Here is a 21,815-nt window from a genome sequence, read left to right as displayed (position 1 = left end):
TCCCGGTCCCCATGAAAATTTCGGATCCTTGGAAACCATCCCCCCTATTCCCTGTGCTCCTTTCTTGAGATTCGGACAACCTAAAAGTTTGCCGCATACTTCCTGCGTTTGGCATCATCCACCAATGGACCATACCGCCCCTGGATGGTTTGTAACGAAAATACTCCAAGATCACGCCACGCCTGTAAAATCGTAAATACAAAAAACGCTGTCAAATTAACGGTAACCCCGAAAAAAGTTCTGGATACGAAGGTGCGTCATCGACGAAGCCGGTCACATCTACGGACGCAACCCACGACCCCCATAGAACAATGAAAAATGGGGCTGAAAATGAGAAAATTGTTTCCCTAAAAAAACAAAATGAGACCCTTGTCAGACAACTAAAAGAGGCTCTTAGTAAAAACAAATCCCTAAACGACTTAGTTCTCAGTTTCCAGGTGACAGTTGCTTTATTAGATGCAACCACAAAATCGGCATACGGAGGACCCAGCCGCGCCCGCCAATCAACTACATGATGTCAGTACCGTGGAAGCAAATACCCTGTGCCGCTACTCCAACCAAATCAAATAGCAAACACCAGACTTTAGAACCATCTAAAAAGCAACGCCACAAGCATCCCAGAGGAAACAGATGAGTGCCAAAATTCACCCGGTTTTCGTCGAACCCCACGAAAATATCAGAGTCACACAGAGCCCAATTTCCAATTCGATTACCAATGATTTTCTGGTTTAGAAATTAAGAAATTCAAATCATCAGGTACTTCTTAAGAAGAAAGAAAATTAGGCAGCGACCAAGAACTTCCTTTTGAAGAACCAGGCGAAGTTCTTCACCTATACCCTCCCTTCAGATAAAACCACATCGGTATTCATCCATACCCCAGACAATACTTAATCTGCACAGAAGATTGTTGAAGACCTGAAGTCCCCTCGTCATAACAACGAAGGATTAGGGTCGTAGAATGAGCCTAAAACAAGGCATTTTCGACGCAACTTTCGAGGTTGATGATCTCACCCCCATTATGGCGATAAACTGCACATTGTTTCTCTTTGAGCGAATCATGATGAAACAGATTCTGCAGTGCGGAAACTACTAGTGAGACCTTCACGCGGCACCGAATTGTCATCTTCAGTATCGCTGCGTTACATTTGACGGCGTACATGCGACCGGGGAGTGTCCCAAGGTGCCGGACGCAAGTTCAAAGTGCATGAATTGTAGAGCAAACGATCTTCAGTTCCTTCACTTCGTCAGAATTATGAAGAGCAAGAACGCCTAAAAACTGGCCCATCGATCCGGGAATAGCCTTATCCAACCAATCAAACAACAACACCCTGCTTCACTCGGCCATCCTTTTCTTATGTGTTACCCACCGACAACTCAATTCCCTCGAATCCACAAGCACTGTACTGCCAAGTTATCCATGATTTCCATAAGCTGAGCAATTCCAGCGAATTATGATGGTATTCAACACAATAATAAACCTTCTAACATCCAACCATGAATCGTCGAGTTGAACATCAGTTCCGCAGCAACCCGGGATCCTAGGCACGAGCACGAAGAACGCAATACCCAAATACTCCTGTTTGAAACCAGTCTACCAATAGGCCTTTGTTCCCTAGGCAGCATCCTAGTCAATCACATACTTTGCCGTTTCCACTGCAATGCTAGTCTGCGACAAGTTCCCAGTCACACAACTCTCCTTTCCCAATAATGCCCTTAAATCCGTTGAAGTGACTGTCGTCTCAATAGAAAACACGTCCAGCTTAGTACATATCGTTTCCTTCCACTGTCCCAACCAGCATTTTGATCGGAACTACCTGTCCGCCATTGTATCCCTCTGCACGGACCAACCCCATCCAGATGGCAATTCGTGGTCCCTAGTCTTGGGAGGCAACTTAAATGCCAGACATACTTCCTGGTTTGATTCCGATATAATAAATAATGGTCGTCTATTACAGCGCTGGCTGACATCAAATCCTGTTGCACGCAGCATCTCCAATTGAGCCCGATGGTCCCTACTTACATACAAATTAAGGAGCTACCATTCTTACTTTGATCATCTCCTGACCAGCAGCAACATTTAATACTCTCCAAAAAAAACTTACCCCGGAGATTATTTAGAAGTGACCAAAGCTTCGGAGCCAATGTATCAGTTGCTTTTCTTAAATCCACCCAAACAATCAACAAATCTGGCCCATTTCAGCACCCATTTCTTCCAACCATTCTTACTGGCTCTATCGCACCAACTTACTTCATCATCATCAACGGCGCAACAACCGGTATCCGGTCTAGGCCTGCCTTAATAAGGAACTCCAGACATCCCGGTTTTGCGCCGAGGTCCACCAATTCGATATCCCTAAAAGCTGTCTGGCGTCCTGGCCCACGCCATCGCTCCATCAGGCAGGGTCTGCCTCGTCTTCTTTTCCTACCATAGATATTGCCCTTATAGACTTTCCGGGTGGGATCATCTTCATCCATACGGATTAAGTGACCCGCCCACCGTAACCTATTGAGCCGGATTTTATCCACAACCGTACGGTCATGGTATCGCTCATAGATTTCGTCATTGTGTAGGCTACGGAATCGTCCATCCTCATGTAGGGGGCCAAAAATTCTTCGGAGGATTCTTCTCTCGAACGCGGCCAAGAGTTCGCAATTTTTCTTGCTAAGAACCCAAGTTTCCGAGGAATACATGAGGACTGGCAAGATCATTGTCTTGTACAGTAAGAGCTTTGACCCTATGGTGAGACGTTTCGAGCGGAACAGTCTTTGTAAGCTGAAGTAGGCTCTGTTGGCTGACAACAACCGTGCGCGGATTTCATCATCGTAGTTGTTGTCGGTTGTGATTTTCGACCCTAGATAGGAGAAATTGTCAACGGTCTCAAAGTTGTATTCCCCTATCCTTATTCTTGTTCGTGCTTGTGTTTGACCAGTGCGGTTTGATGTTGTTGGTTGATTCGTCTTCGGTGCTGACGTTGCCACCATGTATTTTGTCTTGCCTTCATTGATGTGCAGCCCAAGATCTCGCGCCGCCTGCTCGATCTGGATGAAGGCAGTTTGAACGTCTCGGGTGGTTCTTCCCATGATGTCGATATCGTCAGCATAGGCCAGTAGTTGGGTGGACTTGAAGAGGATCGTACCTCTTGCATTCACCTCAGCATCACGGATCACCTTCTCGAGGGCCAGGTTAAAGAGGACGCATGATAGCGCATCCCCTTGTCGTAGACCGTTGTTGATGTCGAATGGTCTTGAGAGTGATCCTGCTGCTTTTATCTGGCCTCGCACATTGGTCAGGGTCAGCCTAGTCAGTCTTATTAATTTCGTCGGGATACCGAATTCTCTCATGGCCGTGTACAGTTTTACCCTGGCTATGCTATCATAGGCGGCTTCAAAGTCGATGAACAGATGGTGCAACTGTTGTCCATATTCCAACAGTTTTTCCATCGCCTGCCGCAGAGAGAAAATCTGATCTGTTGCTGATTTGCCTGGAGTGAAGCCTCTTTGGTATGGGCCAATGATGTTCTGGGCGTATGGGGCTATCCGGCCTAGCAAGATAGTGGAGAATATCTTATAGAAGGTACTCAGCAACGTGATACCTCTATAATTGCTGCACTGTGTGATATCTCCCTTTTTATGTATGAGACAGATTATGCCTCGCTGTCAATCGTCAGGCATTGATTCGCTGTCCCATACCTTGAGCACAAGTTGATGAACCACTTGGTGTAACTGGTCGCCTCCATATTTAACCGATTCGGCTGTAATTCCATCGGCTCCTGGCGACTTATGATTTTTTAGCCGATGAATTGCACGGACTGTTTCTCCTAAACTTGGTGGTGGCAGTATTTGTCCGTCGTCTTCAGTTGGCGGGACCTCCAACTCGCCGATGTTCTGGTTGTTCAGTAGCTCATCAAAGTACTCAACCCATCGCTCTAATATGCCCATTTTGTCGGAAATCAGATTTCCCTCTTTGTCTCGGCAGGATGAGCATCGAGGTGTATAAGGCTTCATCCTGCTGACTTGTTGGTAAAACTTGCGCGCCTGGTGCGGTTGCTCCCTGTACTTTTCTAGTTCACAGACTTGTTGGTTCTCCCAGGCTTCCTTTTTCCGTCTGTGAAGTCGCTTCTCCGCTCGACGGAGTTCGTGATAAGTCTCTGCGCGTGCCCGCGTTCTTTGAGAATGCAACATTACTCGGTATGCGGCATTCTTCCGTTCCGTTGCTAGCTTACATTCATCGTCAAACCAGCCGTTCCGACTCCTTTTGCGGCTGGGGCCAAGTATATTTGTGGCCGTATCCATGATAACGTTCTTCAGGTGGTTGTGAAGATCATTAGTTGATGCTTCATCTCCAGGTCCTCTATTGACTGCGGTTATTGCGGCATCCATTTCCCTCTTATAGGTGTCGCGGAGGGTTGTGTTGTGGATGGCTTCAGTGTTCACTCTCACCTGATTGTCAGAGGGGATTCTAGGTGGTATTGTTATTCGAGCTCGGAGCACCATGCCAACGAGATAGTGATCCGAGTCTATATTGGCCCCCCTATATGTTCTGACATTCATCAAGGCTGAGAGGTGGCGGCGTTCGATCAACACATGGTCAATTTGGTTGAAAGTGGTCCCGTCTGGAGAGGCCCACGTATGTTTGTGGACCGCTTTCCGCGCAAACCAGGTACTTCCAACAACCATTTCGTGTGACCCTGCTAATTGAATAGTCCGCAGTCCGTTATCATTTGTTTTTTCGTGTAAGCTATGGGAGCCAACGTATCGCCTGAATACGGGCTCCTTCCCTACTTGGCTGTTGAAATCCCCAAGTATGATTTTGATATCATATCTGGGACAGGCTTCGAGGGCTCTTTCTACTGCCTCGTAGAAGGTATCCTTCTCCGACTCTGCAGTCTCCTCTGTAGGGGCGTGAACGTTTATGAGGCTTATATTTCTAAACTTGCCTCGCAAGCGCAGAGTGCATAGCCGTTCGCTTATACTTTCAAAGCCGATAACAGCAGGTTTCATTTTTTGGCTGACTAAGAAACCTACTCCGAGCACATGGTTTACTGGATGGCCGCTATAATATATGGTGTAGTGGCTCTTCTCCAGGAAACCGGTCCCTGTCCATCGCATCTCTTGCAACGCTGTTACATCAGCCCTATATTGGGACAGGGTATCGGCTAGCTGCTTATCAGCTTCATCTCTGTACAGGGAGCGCACGTTCCATGAGAAAATGCGCAAATCGTTGTTCCTTTGTCGTTGCCGGGTCCGTCGTTTTAATATCCGTCCTATCCGAGGCTCCTGTTGTGGCTTCGTAACGGTTGTTTTCCGTGTAGGGTTGTCAGCCCTACCCAACCCCCAACCTGGAGGACCAGTTGGTACAATTTGTCCCGTTTTTAGGCGCGGGAGACTCGCCTTCATCCTTCTCCGTCTGCAGCTTTTCGTTAAGAAAGAGCTCCCAGCGGTCACCACGTGGAGGTGGAGATAGGGTTTGGTAGTAGAGCTGTTGGTGTTGGTTCAGCAGGCATTTCCCAGGTTTTATGCTCCATCGTGGGTACCAATCCACGTTTCGCCCCGGGACCTATACTACCCTTTGACCAACTTACTTCGTCACGCCCAAATGGATCTCAAAATTCGTTAAGAAGAGTAAAAACAAAAAGTCAACTAGGCTTGACTAAATCCTTATCCTTTATCCTTAGAAAGTGCTCTGGAACCATTAGTTCCTTATTGTTCTCTCTAATTAGTCATTCCCTGCTGAATATCCACTTTCCGAGGATCTGAAATGATTTCATTTCATTTCTCATCATCGTTTCTAGCCAGAAGGTGGGGAGAACCCCACACTGTCACACCCTCCTGAAGGGTCTGGGACTGCAACCAGCAACCGTTTGACACATTACCTCACACCGGTCCTATCCAGTATAGAAGCAAAGCTCCGTGAGGGAGCCTCAGCTACCCTGGTAGCTTCCCTACCCATCCCCTCTTTTGAATGTCTTCAGTGTAACGTGCAACTCGGCTCCAGGTGTCCTCGCTCCGCAGCATGGTCTCATTTATACTGTTCGGAGACACACTACACCGTTCCATCGAACGGTGATTCCATCTTCTGCAGAAGAAAAAGGTGCGGTAGTCATCATCCATCACATCCTTGCAATAAATGCAGTCGTACGACCGTAATTTCCCGGATAAGATGATAGTCAATCTCGCCGTGCTTTCGTGGTGAGATGTACGACCCATCTATTCCTCCATTCAGAGAGTATGGACTCCCTTTTCACAAGCGATAGCTTTTTTATTTCCCTCGCCTTTTATGCGCTATATAAACCTCCGCTGGGCAGCATGGAAAGTAACAGGAATAACTCATTTATCATCATTACAGCTGGCTTCGAGACAGCACGATAGGCGGACACAATTCGCAGAGCCCCTCATCTTTATACTTGTGCTGGGCGCTTACTGTGCATTTCATGACTGAGGGAATCAGCCCATACTTCGGAACCATGAAGGAGGACAGACTGAACCGCACTCATCAGCAAGCGACGCTTGCTGGATAAGGGACCTCATCAAGTATCTCAAGTCGTAGTACACTCGTATAAGGCGTTCCAGAGGTGAGGGCCAAGAATAGATCCCTGAACCATCCCCGATGTCACCTTCATTCTGCGCTGTCCTTTTCGAGTCTCGTAGAGGAGATCACGGTTCTCTAAACAGTCCCTCAATATCCACAACAGGTAGCCTGGAGTATCGAAATTATTTTCCAGTGCCTCAAGCAGAATTTAAGACATTTCTTACGTCCAGGGGGGAGTGGAATGGAGTGGAGCACCATTTACGGACAATAGCGACTGTGTGCCTCAGCCAGTTTTACCGCTTGGACCACCTCCTCAATGGCATCAACTATGGATGGAACCGTTCTAAAGCCATATTGTGTTGCTGACTGCACGTATTGCATCAGTGAGTCTTGACTTGATGAGGTGCTCGAGCCGTTTCACGGCTACGTCCAACGTACAGAGCAAACGATGCGCAAACGTCGCCTCGCGATCGCCTTTGGCCTTGCTTATCAGCATAAGTCTCACAACGTAGAACACCCATTTTCAAATATGCGTTCAATGCGCTTAGTAGCAAGTTCGGATTGTATTTATATATAAGGTTGAACACCTCGCTGGGAATACCATCCAGTCCTGTTAATTTGCGCCCTTCATGGACAAGACCACCTTCTGGGCATTCCTCAGTGCGCCCTCCTCCATCGAGCTTGAATTTGGTGGGCAGGAAAAAAGGTCTGCACGAATTTTTCGCTGCTTCCATGGAACACGGTGATTGATGGGCATCGAGTTTTTTGGTAACTTATACCAAGGTCCCAAGGCGCTCTCTTAAGTTCGGTGATTAGCTCCTGTAATTTCCGCCATTCTCCAGTACACAGGTAATTTCCCGGGACTCAATTTTTTTTGGGAGTTGGTGCATTATAAGCTGCGGTGATAGGACTCATTGTTGAATGAACTGGCGATTAAGCCGTGATTTTTGTGTGCGACTAGATACATCGGCATACCACAATGGCGAGTTCTTATTTCAATACTGTTCGCTGAGAAGCAACAATAAGTTCATCCGGTCATGAGCTGCTGTTCAATGCATGTTTGCTTCCAGGATGTGGATCATGTAACTCTCATGATTCTGTAGCGCTTTTTCGAAGACATGACACCACCCAGAACCGGGAATATGAGCCACATCTTCTTTCTGCAGACCGCGGTCCTTGCAAAGGACACAGCATTTTGCCGACCCACAAGTATTCGCTTTTTGCCCCGGTTCGCGACACTTATACCACAAAGTGTTTCTGTTCTGTCGTTATACTGAGCACTTAAAAGAGCCGGTTGAAACTGCACTTCGCCTTATTCTGCAAATTACGCACCCAATCTTTATTTTCCCGTAATGGAGAAGTTGGCTCGCTATCTTCTCAAAACAGTCAAAATGGCCAATTTTTGTCTTTTGAAATAGACGAATGTAACTCCCACCCACAACCATGATAATTCCTTTTCATCGCTTCCACCCCCGTTCCATGTTAGCGAGACAATCCCGATCCCTTATTTCAAGGGTACACATGGGTTCTAGGCCGAAAACCACTTGTTTCATGACTAGAATGCTCTGGACTGTCTCGCAGAACGTACGCTTCTTTTCTTCGGCCCAAGCTCGACAAGTATATCGTCGGTTCGAGTCCGCCGGATAGATTTAGCATCTACCCCAGCGTCTTCTGATTTAGTATTGTTGCGGACTTCTCGAAGAAATCCAGCGAAAGATCTCCCATTGTTCGGCTTGATGAGAATAACCTCTGACCGTGGTTTGCCCCATTTCTTCTCTTGGCCGCTAATGTTCCCGTTGTAGTCGACTCCAACTTTACTATAGTAGAGCTACTGCCGTCCCTATTCAACTTAGGGGCGGCAGTGGCTGAAGTTTCTCCTTTTTGCGACGCTGTTTGGTCCGTTTGGCTACCATCTCGCGGAATTCTTCCGGCTGCGTCCTTGTCGGCAGATCTACGCTGCTTTCCCCTCGCCTTCTTTTGTCAATTGTAAATTCCCCCCTGGCGGGCACTACGTTTAATGCAATTAGGGGAAGCGCTAGTGGTTTGTTTTTTCCCTAGCTCCTTTTCGGCTGTCTTTAGCGTCAACCTCTCAATCTCGTTGTTCTGGATTCGAATCCCGGTTGTCATGGGTGTCTGTATTCGGTTCATCGGTTTGTCTCGCTGCTGTGAGCTAATCACTTGCACAGCATAGCATAGTCCGACTATGTGGATGCCCTATACTCCATTGATGAGTGAGCAGGAAACAATGTACATAGGAGGAGCATATGGAAAATAGCCGGCACTGTTCCTCTTACTTATAGCTCCATGCATTCATCAACATTTGTCCCCATTGACTTATCATAGTATTCTGGACAGACATAGCCTAGTAGAAGAACTACGTCAGCTGTCGAGCCAGATACTTGTGGACACGTTGATCAGAACGCGAAAGCGGCAGTAGGTAGGTCACACATTAAAAAAGAAAGTGACGAATGAAGAATCCTTCATAGTAATTATCATTGTCAGCTTTTTATTCACTAAATAAATAGTACGGGTTTTATTTCATTTTGTAGAGTTATTCAGTGCACAAGTGAAGAATCCTTTATGGTTGCAACTACGTTTTTCTACAACTACAATTGATTGAATTCAAATCTGTTTTTTTTTAAAGGCGTCCTTTTTGCGAGTTACTCTGATGGGCTCATGATCATTAACATTGTGTACATAGCCTTCATTACCTGTGGAATAATGAAAAAAATATATTAAAGATACATTTATCTGATTTGGAAATGCTGAGAAAATGATATGTGACACTGTTTATAGGAAGCGAATAATGAAAGGCTTTGAAAACCCCTGGAGCAGAGCAGACTTATTAATTAGGCCAAAAAATACTATCTTCCACTCATTCAGTAGACAATAGAACGTAGGTCAAAGCTCTTAGTAATATGAGACTCTGAGAGAGTCAGGCTGACAACGGTGCTCAAGTTTAGTAAAGTCGACCCTAGATTGGAAAAATTATCAACGGTCTCAAAGTTGTAGTCTCCTATCTTTGGTACTGACGTTTCCACTATACACTTTGTCTTGCCTTCATTGAGTTGCAGCCCAAGATCTCGCGCCACTCGCCGCCTGTCGATCTGGATGAAGACAGTTTGTATGTCTCGGTTCGTTCTTCCCATGATGGTATTATCGTCAGCATAGACTAGTATGCCAAAGTTGCCGGACTGTCCTTGCATATTCAACAAAATAAGTGGTATTGGATCAGTAACGAGACTAGGATCTTCTTCCATGAAAGATCTTTGAGACTGAGGGCCTGCGTTCTGATGTCAAAATTGTTAGAGGCAACCATGTTGAGACAATTCAGTGCCCAGAATCTTGTTGCGGTTAACTTACAAAACCAGGATAATGGTAAGAGGAGAAACGTCATAGTTGCCTCTGCTTACTTACCGTCCTCCAACGACGCAAGAACTAAGGAACGTGGTAGTGTATGCAGAACCAAGTGGTTTTGGACTCTTAATAGGTTGTGATATGAACGCTCAGCATATTTCTTGAGGCAGTAGCAAATGCAATCCTCGAGGAGAGAAGATGTTGGATTTTATCAGTTCAGCTGGTCTGATGACCGCAAACGTAGGGTGCGCCCCCATGTTCGCGGGGCCAAGAAGTAATTGACCTAACAATCTGCCCTTCAAAGTTGTTAGAGTTCATTAGAGACTGGCGAGTGCTAGATGAAGTCTCACTCTCAGGATTTTTCGAGTACAAGGCTGAAATTGTGAGCAGTCATTCACTTGCTTACCCGTCGCATCAATATGCCAAATCTGCTTTGCCCTGTTCAACAACGCCGCTGCCAACAAATGCCGTAACATTGATTGCATAACCGACCAGAGATGACACTTTTGGCATGTGGAGTCTTAGCAAACTATCTTAGGATTCGAGGTGGGAACTTCCGGTTTGTACTATTCCTCATTCGATATCCATCCCCCTTTGGTCCTCTAGCTTCTCATAGACATGGAAGTGATTTCTCAGATAAACCGAAAATAACCCGGTATGTGGAATAATTTATCAAGGGTGCCTGACGGAATTAAAGCCATTTCTGGTATCCAGCATTACAAAGAACACCACTCCTTGTGATCAGCTTGCGGAGGATCAACCCCGACTTGCGTAGAAGTATCCACTGTAGATCTTCCTGCTCTAAGGCAGGACGGTCTTGGAGATAAAACCCCGGCAGTACGTATCACATAAGCGAGTCTAGTCCTAATGAAATTTTCGAGCATTTTCCCGGCTGTGTCAAGCATACAGACTGGTAGATATGCAGAGGTCAGCCCAGGGTTTCGCTCCCCTATGCTAATCAACATATGCCTCACTACCTCCAATGGGGAGGAAAAATCCGCCGAATAGTAGGCCTAGCCAATGGTGGAATACCAGCTTGCACATCTGTGGCGGGGTAACACGTGGTGCTGCTGCCTTCCCGTTTTTCATAGAAAGGAATGCCTCCTTCAGCTTTTTTATCGAGAAAAGTGAGAAATCCTAGGCACCATCTACGCTGCTGTCATCTACCCATAAGAAATATGGAGGGAATAATGCCCATACAATGCAGTTCATATGTTCGGCATTAAAGTAATAGCGTTTCCAGAGCTATGACATGTTCCAATTCCCCTTGAAACACCTTCGTATGGAAAGGTTTGCAGAAACCGCCAATTCTCTTCTTCCCACTTCTGGTAGTCCGTCAGAAAACGGTTCCAGCGGCAATCGCTAGGAAGTCGTGTAAGGATTTGCGAATTGTACAATCTTGACGTGAAACATAATCAGCCCTCGCCGTCCTCTGAGAGTATTCTTTTCCTTCTTGCCACACTAACGGCACTTCGTTTTTGTACTCTGGAAAACCATGTGGTAACAGTCGCAAATACTGCGTCGGCTTGAGATTGATGGCTCCCGCCAAGTGCGCACACTTAACATGGGTGCCTTTTTCTTACAGGATTCGGACTGCATGATTCCAGTGCAGACTAAGAGACATCTCAATTGTTCAGTGCTATGCACCAACTGAGATGATCAATATAGTCTTTGAAGGTCTTTGGGTTTAAGTGAGTACCAGCAGTGTAGTCATAATCTCATGGTCCTCTTCGGACCCGGATTGACTTGGAGGCGACAATCAAAGCCCGCCGTGTCTAACACCACGGTACTGGTTTATACTGATTCCAGAATCATACCAGTGGATGCGAGGTTTATCAAACACTTCATACGATGCCCGAGTTGTACAGCCCAACTCTACGATTAAGCCTACTAGCTGCTCTGGCCGCGACATTGACAACCATTGTTAAATTCCCAGAAGAGGGCCAACCGCAAATAACCGGGTCGCGAATACATCCCCCAGGAATTTTTCTGAAACATATACTCTCGGTTTGCATGGCGCCAGATAACCTCAAAAGACGCTCCGTGGCAAGAGACACTGTAGATGAGTCGCTTGCAATCTCAAGCCTGATCGTCCTCTTCGAGTAGGCGGGGATAGAACCCCCGTTGAATATAGTGCAGAAGAATGCTTTCTATTAGGAACTAAATGCACTTCAGGGGAGACTTTTTAAAGGTGACATTCTGATTGTGATGAGTGATGAGGAGTGGATGCCAAAGTGGGCTCCGACAACAGCATCTCGGGCATACGATAGAGAGGCATGAACTTACACAATACTAGAACAACGATGAAGGATTTACAGATTTCTGCAATATTCACCACGTCGTCATTTGTACCATATTGTTCATGCAGACAATCTGTCATAAGGTTACCTACCATTCAGTTTGACCTCTTTACGATCAGTAGCAGATATAGGAGAGAGAGACGCTGATGCTGATCACCAAAGAAGTCACCAAATCGAACTGAATATCGTTCAACACATTAACAGCCCTTGATGTTAATGTTCTTTTTGTGTGGCCATATGGAAGTAGCACGTGGAAATTGACCACACTTGTTACTCAAAAGCTCAAGTCTTCTTGAACGCTTGTCTACGACGTGTCATCGGGTATGCTGGCCTCATACTATTTCGTACAATGTACTTGGTCGGCACAAAAGCTAGCTACTTGTAGATGATGTGATAAGAACATGGAAGTGGCAATGGGTAGAACACAAATTAAGGAGGGGCCACAATGTCATTGCTGGTACCCACTTTCTCAAGGTGAGCGACTAGTGAGTCGCCCAAAGATTACTTGACGCAGTACAGTAAGGGGGGAGCACCGGCGTCTCGGAAGGTCCTGGGAGGAATTAAACGAGCAGTCGCTTCATACTCTGCAGTAGTGATAGTCAAGCTGCACTGAGGGTGTTGAGCAGTTTTTTTCTCACTTCAGAGTTCTGTTCAGCAATGTAGAAACCAGTTGAACCCCAATTTTTAGATTCAATACGGTGGACCTACTCTGGATACCTGTTCACTGTAGTGTTGAGGGAAATGAAATCTCAACAAAAGAGGATTCACTTTTTATAAAACCGGGACCAGAGCCAGTAAATGGAGTGTTAATAGCATTAATCAATGCTGCCATCAGAAAATGGGAACAAGTTTTCCAGAAGGGCAGGGGGCCTGAATTAATTTATTTACTTATTTAATGAGCATAGGCAACAAATACCTTATTACGTAATGTCTTTCGAGAGAGGAGCAAGTAAATGGCTTACTTTACGACTAAAACTAGAGAAGGAGACAGAGTCAAAGGACCCAAGCTGTAGGGCGTTGTAGAAGGCATAGCTTCGGGATGAGAGAGTGGAAGTAAATCTCGAGCTTGGCGAAGGGTACTTCAAAAATGCCCGCACTATGTTTGTTATGAGAGGCGATGCGGAAAGTAATATCCGAGTTGGCAGAGCAGTCCATCAAGCAATGGCAGAGTTTAAAAAGAGTACACATATCAAGAAAGATACGGCGTTGCTGCAGGGAGGGGAAATTGAGGGTACGGAGTCGTGATGGACCGGATGAATTAGCGTTGTACAACTTCAAGAGTGCGGCAGTCATGAGTGAGAAAGGGGGACCAGACAACACAGCAATATTCAAGGATGTTTCTGACAATACTGCTAGACATTCCAAACTTTTCAGTCAGTCAGAACCCAACATACCGAAAAGTTTATCCTGTCGAAAAGCAAAAATCTGATATCAAATTTTTGGTGCTAACGAAAGTCCTGCGATACATAAACGAATCCAGGAGATTCGTTAGACGGGATCGAATAAAATAGACCACTACCAGGTGTGTGCTTCAAGGTGTCACTTCTCTTCCACTTCATACATATAGACACACGCATATTCAACTCTCAGAATATGAGCGCTGTTTCAAGGAGGAGTACCTATAGTATTCTGTGGCGATAGCCACAGTGAGTCGCTTATTCTTCTGATCGATACGTCAGAAAGGAGGAATCTTTGAGCAGATGTCAACGAGCTGAAAAGGGTTGATGGATGCACAAATTCATTCCCACCAACGGAGGTAGAACACAAAGAAAGCACAAAAGGTAACCCCTCCCCAAGTACACATAATTTTTCACGGAGTATATGAATTTAATGAATAAAAAATCATAAGTCGCCAGGAGCCGATGGAATTACAGCCGAATTGGTTAAATATGGAGGCGACCAGTTATACCAAATGGTTCATCAACTTATGCTCAAGGTATGGGGCAGCGAATCAATGCCTGACGATTGATAACGGGGCGTCATCCGTCTCATAAATAAAAAGGGAGATATCACACAGTGCAGCAATGATAGAGGTATCACGTTGCTGAGTACCATCTATAACATATTCTCCGCTATCTTGCTAGGCCGGATAGCCCCATACGCCCAGAACATCACTGGTCCATACCAAAGAGGCTTCATTCCAGGCAAATCAGTAAAAGATCAGATTTTCTCTCTGCGGCAACCGATGGAAAAACTGTTGGAACATGGAGCATCTATTCATCGACTTTAAAGCCGCCTATGATAGCATAGCCAGGGTAAAACTGTACACGGCCATGAGAGAATTCGGTATCCCGACGAAATTAATAAGACTGACTAGGCTGACCCTGACTAAAGTGCAAGCAGCAGGATCACTCTCAAGAACATTTGATATCAACAACGTTCTACGACAAGGGGATGCCCTATCATGCGTTCTCTTTAACCTGGCCCTCGAGAAAGTGATACGTGATGCTGAGGTAAATGCAAGAGGTACAATCCTCTTTAAGTCCACCCAACTACTGGCCTATGCTGACGATATCGATTTCATGGGAAGAACCACCCGAGACGTACAAACTGCCTTCATCCAGATCGAGCAGGCGTTGATTGGCGCGAGATCTTGAGCTGCACATCAATGAAGGCAAGACCAAATGTATGGTCAGTACGTCAGCACCGAAGACGCACTAACCAACAACATTAAACCGCACTAGTCAAACAGGAAGAATAAGGATAGGGGTATACAACTTTGAGACCGTTGACAATTTCTCCTATCTAGGGTCGAAAATCACAACCGATAACGGCTACGATGATGAAATCCGCGCACGGTTCTTGTCAGCCAACAGACAAAACGTCTCACCATAGGGTCAAAGCCCTTACTGTACAAGACTATGATCTTGCCAGTCCTCATGTATTCCTCGGAAACTTGGGTTCTTAGCAAGAAAAATTGCGAACTCTTGGCCGCGTTCGAGAGAAGAATCCTCCGAAGAATTTTTGGCCCCCTACATGAGGATGGACGATTCCGTAGCCTACACAATGACGAAATCTATGAGCGATACCATGACCGTACGGTTGTGGATAAAATCCGGCTCAATAGGTTACGGTGGGCGGGTCACTTAATCCGTATGGATGAAGATGATCCCACCCGGAAAGTCTATAAGGGCAATATCTATGGTAGGAAAAGAAGACGAGGCAGACCCTGCCTGATGGAGCGATGGCGTGGGCCAGGACGCCAGACAGCTTTTAGGGATATCGAATTGGTGGACCTCGGCGCAAAACCGGGATGTCTGGAGTTCCTTATTAAGGCAGGCCTAGACCGGATACCGGTTGTTGCGCCGTTGATGATGATGATGGTGATGATGAATACTGCAGATAACTGAATAGGTTTGATCTGGACTGCTCACCTAACGATCGCAGGTGGCATGGTATCTTGAAGGACCAAAGGATTTGCATAGACATAGAATCCATCGCAAAGGGGGAAAGTCTAGAGAAATCACTGGCAAGACTGATTGCACTGGAAAAAACTCCTGGTAAAAATCCATGTTCATTCAATGTAAGCTGAGCGGGAAGGGCGAATGAAGATGTCCATCTTTTGACAAAATTATTTGCGTTAAGGATAGACCCCAGGGGATGATTTCCGTAGATGAGAATGAGGAGGAAAACAGACAGGCAGGGGGGCAGACAGATATTGATACGATTTAAATAAGGTTCTGTTTCACAGGTAACCGCAAAGGGGGAAAACTCGAAAATTTTGAAATAAAATGTTTGTGAGAAAATCAACGTATATTCGGGAAGGAACAGAGACACCGGGCATACTATAAACTCTAAAAATTCTGAAAAACAAATGCATTCTTACTTACGGACATGAAAGTTTCCAAGGTTATTGGTATCTGTTTTCCAGCCAATATAACTTTTTTCTCCTGCGTCATCTGCATGAATATGATAAGATGCTTCCGGAATCTTGGAGATAAGTCCATCCAGTTTGACGAGTAGAGCATGAAGACCATCTGATCCGTTTTTTCCATGAACTTATTCGAATAATAGCATGATGGGTAAATTTCTGCAATTTCTGCTAACATAAATAGAAATGTTGCCGTAGTCTCAGCGTACGATGGCGAGAATCTGAGATATATTAGGCCCGAGGTTGAAAATACGAGAATGGAGGTGATGAATTGAAAGAAAATTGTAAAGGAGAGGGTGTTCTGTATTATCTGAAAGATACTATAGAGATACGAAAGAGAGAGGAAAAGATGGTAACATTTTACTCGGTTATTGTAATCTTCATCAAAATAGAACCACTCACTCCATTATGATCCGATGGTCCTCCAAACACTGTACAAAGTCCTGAAAACTTTCGTCTTCTGTTTTTTCTGGATCACAGTGAATATTTGCAAACCGTTCCATTATTATCTGTAGATGAGCGCTCAATACGCTAAGATACAAGACCCCAAGGAAGTCGTTTGGTACCTGTTCCACCGCCAGTTGGAGCTGAAACACGGTCTGTATGAACAACGAACCCCAATATCGAAAGGCGCTTGTTCTCCAGTCATACGGAAACCACGTTTCGAACGCTAGTTTCGTGCCATTCGAAAGCACTGCTGCAAGGCCATGAATTAAATACACCCCCATGTAAAACACGATAACAATCCTTGAAATCAGCCTGCATAGATTTATTACGCTCCTCAGTTGATCCTTTTGCTTGTCCGTCATAGGTCGACTATCTAGATGCTTCAGCTTCTCATTGATTTCGATGAGGCTGGGTCTCAATCTCAAAATCACGAAGAATTTTATGGAGCAAGCGGTCACACAAATGTTCATAGGGATATTTTCCAGTAACTGTCTCAGATTGTGCACGTAAAAAAGCTTGATGATGTACGAGAAATAGTAGATAACATTGGTAAAGATGAAATTGATTGCAACGTGTATTTTATGTCGGAGGCGATAGTCTTCCGTCATAACTAGTCCTTGGAACTTCATTGTAAAATAAACGTATTCGAAAGCCCGGATGGTTTCAATTTTGTTTTCCGGAGAATTTTTCGAAACAAATAACATCCTTGGATTTTTTGAGGACATCTTAACTCCACTCTCTCTCTCGTAAACTTCCAACTTCTTACTGGTGAACAAGTGTACACTGAAAAGGACTCATCTGAGCGTTCGAAACACAATAACCATCTTTTACGTGAAAAACTCTCAACTACACCTTCAGCATGGTGACAGGATAAATACGAGTTTCTTTCGTTATAGAGTTGACAGCGTGGAAAATATGCATTTGTGATACCACTGCGTACAATAGGTGATTATTACGCCGTTGAATTTTTCCTATCCTCAGGCATTTTTTTTCAAAGAGGAAGAGTCTAGTCCTTCATATTTAAAGTGATTTTTTACATGACCTATTTTATTATCAAGGATAACCTGTCAGACTCTTCGATTTATCGATTATTTTGAGTTTTTTCTCATGAACATTATGAATGAATTTACGTGGTAGAATTAGATTGGGTTGAATTCGAATCGCTCCTTCATGCGCACTGGTATTCTAGCCAACGATTCCAACCCCGTTTGAGAAAGGAGAAAGGATAAGCCATCTAGTCTTTTTTTGCTCATGCTCAGAGGCGAAAACATTTCAAAATGAACCAGTTAACCGCGCAAGCGCCCGAGCTAGGCTACCCTCTAGTCACTTAAGCCCCAGACCCACTGGACCTCCATTTAAATATTACTTGACGAAGTAGGTTTGCCTTAGACTCGTGCTTCTCGTCTTTTGACCTTTCCCCTGCTCACTCTCTTCAGTGGTTTGTAATATTTTCTGACAATTGCACAAGTTAGTTCTCCTTCGACCTCAGTATCTCCGCAACTATATTCCCCGGGCTTACGCTCCTTCCCAACATTTCTTTCAGCTTCCTTCTCTCTATCGCGAACCTTGGGCAACATCACATATCAGGTAATATGCCAGCGCATAAAGAAAAATTCCGCGAAACACTCAGTCTAAAGGTAGTTCTTGAAGCAACCACCTATGCCCTGCGAGGAACTGAGTAATGTGCTAATTTGTCTCTCCGTGTTTTCGGTCAAACCGTACCCAAATGTTCAAAGAGAATCTCTGTGTCCACCCATCTTTCGAAAACTAGTCGTACCTGTTTGCCATAGATCATGGAATTTTTACCCTGTTGCATTCGTGCGTTCTATAGGCGCCTCCCTACGTCTTGCATGGTACAATACACTCATTCCTTTCAGTAGAATGTCGACCGGGATCATGCCCGCCACCACCAGTACAGTGTTATCTAGCGTGGTGGATTTCACCACTCCCACTAGAAGCTGTCTTCTACAGTGTTTCGGTCTGCCCACACTTTACAGCATTTTTTATAAGGCCGCGGAGGGACTAGCTGCCTTTTAACACACTCTAGATCAATTTGTCATCAATTATAGCCCCAAGTATTTGATAACCGGCTTAGAGATGATCGTATGCCCACCGACTTCTACCTAGGGTGCGCCCGGTCCTTATTGTTCTCACTGGCTCTATTGCGTAGACCCCATGATGTAGTTTTTGGCTGTGATAGCAACAGCCAGGTCATTGGACAAACCGAATATCGAAGCCCCTTCAGTGACGGAAGCACTAGCACATGACACTCCACACCAGGAGTCCGATATACTCTTTGAGACCCTCATCAGTCTCGTATCAGGAACTCTTCTCTGAGAGATAATTCTCGACGAGACTCATCAAATATTTTTTACTTGTGTCAGACAATGTAGCTTTAGTTCGGCTCCAGTTAGTTACCAAAATGCAGTGCTTCTTATGCCAAGCTCAAAACTGTGTCATCACAGGCCAATGCCGCTTTCGGCTGGGTTAACAGTCTGTTATAGATGACTCTCTTAATCATCTTCTCCCTTGTCTCCAAGAGGCATATTTGACGATAGAATACTTCATCATTAAGTTGCTTATTGGGTTTGGGAGGCTGAATATGTGAATTCCTGTTATTTTCTCTGTAGTGCGTTCCTCCTCCCGATGCTTCATTATTTCCTGGGAGGCTGGCACGCCGCAAGTCCATAGCGTTGCTTGGCTCGTTTGATCCTTGATCTAAATGCCACTAACGTGATTTCGATTTGACTCACTAATTATGACCATGACAATATCCTTCTCGCGGATAATTTGCGAAAGTGAGTCCTGAGACGCCGCTTAACTGTATTCCGAGCACCTGCTACTGTCTGGAAGATGTCAATTGTCCACACCCTCCTTTCCTTTGTACAGTGTTCAATTTGGGTCAGCTCTTCCACTTCTCCTACATTGTTTCAGCCTGTCATTCGCACTGGCGCATGCCTTTGTCTTGTGTCTAATGCCAAAACATCTAAGCTTCAGTGTTCCCTAGGACGAGCAGCCAGCCCATTCTGATTCTCCCTGCTGCCATCAGTTTGAGCCTCCGCTGGGAGGCTGATAATAGCGGTTTGGTACCCACCGTAGACGGTGTAGTCGAACTCCTTTTCCAAGACCGCGCGAACCTCTTTTTTCGTGGTGATCCAATCTATATCCTTGCAAACTATAGAGATCTCCGGTTTTCTATCTTTTATGCCAACTGCCTATCCTAAGGACTTTCCAATTTGATTCTTGAATTGGTCGGCAGTTATCTCCTTAAATTTCTTGAGCTCCAACATACATAAGGTTTTTCTGATGGGACTGTTTAATCTGTTTAATATTACCTCTCAAATTGGTAAGTTCTGGGTCTGCCTTTACTCTCCTAACAATGTCAGCGTATAACTCTTCTCCTCGTTTGAAGATAATGATAACTTCCGGTCGTGTCCTCCTTCGTTCTCTCCTTCCCTGAGGTGTCACCTTTCTCCAAGCTTCCACTCCCCCCTTGCGGGATCCACTGCCTTTCTCCGGAATTACTACCTGACTTTCGGCACCAGCTTCAGCGGTTTTCCTCGCTTCCTCCATTTTCATTGGAGTGGAGCCCTTTTTTCTGCTAAGCAATTACTGTCCTGTTGATTCGCTTAACCGCTTGCGTATGCTCTTCACCGGTTTCTCCTCTTCAAAGTTTTGAGTGGGGATTACTTGTGTTGCGTGATTCACTTTTTCGCTAGACCCTTACATTCGACTTTTATCCTGGCTCTTGCCATATCCATATGTCTTTTATCGTGGCTCGCATTCCTTCGCGGAGCTCCAACATTTTATTGGCGATTTATTATTGCTCGGGTTATCAGACATTATAATTTCCTCAATTCTGTATCCCGTTACAGTCGCCCCCTTCGGAGTACCAATTTCGCCGGCAAGGGTGGGGATCTACAAAGAATCGAACTTCCATTGACCGGGTCTCTAAATGGAAGCACTTTCACTCCCCCCCCCCCCCCGTGCATTTGTAAGATTTGATGCTACAGTAGCCTAGACCCTACTTAGGAAGGCACTGTGATTTTTGAATATCGACGGTCAGGAGATCGCTTCCCCACTCAGAAAAACAGGTGGTACTAGGTGTCCGAGGCCTTGCAGAATAACTTTTTCTCTCCTCTTCGCCTCCATGTCTGGTTTTATTTGTAGGTATTCTTTGTAAAGACGTGTTTATGCACGGATAGGCGTTTTGTTTCCACCTATCCGCTTGCGCTTAAGTATACCAACACACACACATCTCCAGACACGTACATGCGCACACCCATAATATATCCGCTGAGTGTTATTTTACCCACACGAAGGAACACACTTAATCTACCATCCACCATCTTCCATCCCCAGCTTCCATCCTCCTTCATCTTTCCTCCATCCTCCTTCATCTTTCCTCTGTCCTTCTTCCTCCTTCCTCCTTAAATGCTTACAAAGCTCAATTTTTCAATAACCATTTTCTAAGGTCTTAATTTAGCTCCTAATGACTATTGGCTGGAATCTTTTCTCTCTTAACTTGCGACCGAATCCGCGACTCCTCTTATACTATTTTATCAAACGTGATTCCTCGTTGCGTTCCTTGCTCCTCCAAATCCCTGTACTCTTACCCATTCTGTTTCACCACTGATACTCATAAGAAGTTCAGTCTAAAACGGATGGCAAGGAAAAAATATAACTCTTCGAGAAGTCACACTCATTTCACTTACTTTGAAGATCTACGAACTTCAATAAAGTTACTGATGGCTAAATCTAGGAAGTAGTATCTGGTCATTATCGAGTCCTCATTGTCATGGCAACACTTCAAGCCCATCTGGTCTCACATCTGCAATAACCGCGACCCTACTACCTACTACCACCTTCACCAAATTTTCGAGCCCGTCTGCTGATTCGCCTTTATTATCGTGTGACTCACTTTACAATTACTTCTCCTGGGAATATAACTCCTGTCCTCCTTTTTCTGTCGCAGTCAGTCTACACACTTCCTCTACCATGTCTCTCCTTATCCTTTTCATAGTGGAGTATCTCATTAGAAGCGTTTACGACAAAGTTGGGCCCGGTCCTGACAACCTTCCTGACTTCTTTTTGCTGAAAAACATACAATACACCTACCCCTTTTCTGCTTTATTTTTGACGAAAATCTTAAAGGGCGTCATTTTCCTAGCCTGTAGAGAGACGCCCTCATTATCCTTACACACAGAAGTGGTAATCATACAGTCAGCGGATATCGCCGCCCTAGTTCTCTATTTTCCTCCTATTTCAGAATCTTTGAAGGATATATCTACGACTGGTTGACCACTCGTTT

General features: G+C 45.2%; 1 protein-coding gene across 1 annotated transcript; it reads right to left on the bottom strand.

Moving 5' to 3' along the window:
* Positions 1–9,083: 9,083 nt before the first annotated feature.
* Positions 9,084–17,307, bottom strand: LOC119655280 (odorant receptor 33a-like). Its single transcript, XM_038061095.1, has 3 exons — positions 16,460–17,307; positions 16,017–16,377; positions 9,084–9,240 (listed from the first exon to the last, which is right to left on the bottom strand). The coding sequence occupies exons 1-3, from the start codon at positions 17,227–17,229 to the stop codon at positions 9,190–9,192; spliced, it is 1,182 nt and encodes a 393-aa protein (XP_037917023.1). The 5' UTR covers positions 17,230–17,307; the 3' UTR covers positions 9,084–9,189.
* Positions 17,308–21,815: the final 4,508 nt, after the last annotated feature.

Source organism: Hermetia illucens, chromosome 4 (genome assembly GCF_905115235.1).
Source record: "Hermetia illucens chromosome 4, iHerIll2.2.curated.20191125, whole genome shotgun sequence".
NCBI lineage: Eukaryota > Metazoa > Arthropoda > Insecta > Diptera > Stratiomyidae > Hermetia > Hermetia illucens.
Note: the sequence above shows the minus strand (reverse complement) of the source record. Positions and strands in the feature narration are given on the sequence as shown.

Bases quoted from the DNA above. Each gene is read 5' to 3' on its own strand.
- LOC119655280 (XM_038061095.1), bottom strand. From the start codon at position 17,229: ATGTCCTCAAAAAATCCAAGGATGTTATTTGTTTCGAAAAATTCTCCG. The intron at 16,378-16,459 runs GTGAGTGGTTCT...GTATCTCTATAG, and splicing joins GACCATCGGATCATAATGGA to TATCTTTCAGATAATACAGA. The intron at 9,241-16,016 runs GTAAGTAAGAAT...ATTATTCCACAG, and splicing joins CCTTGGAAACTTTCATGTCC to GTAATGAAGGCTATGTACAC.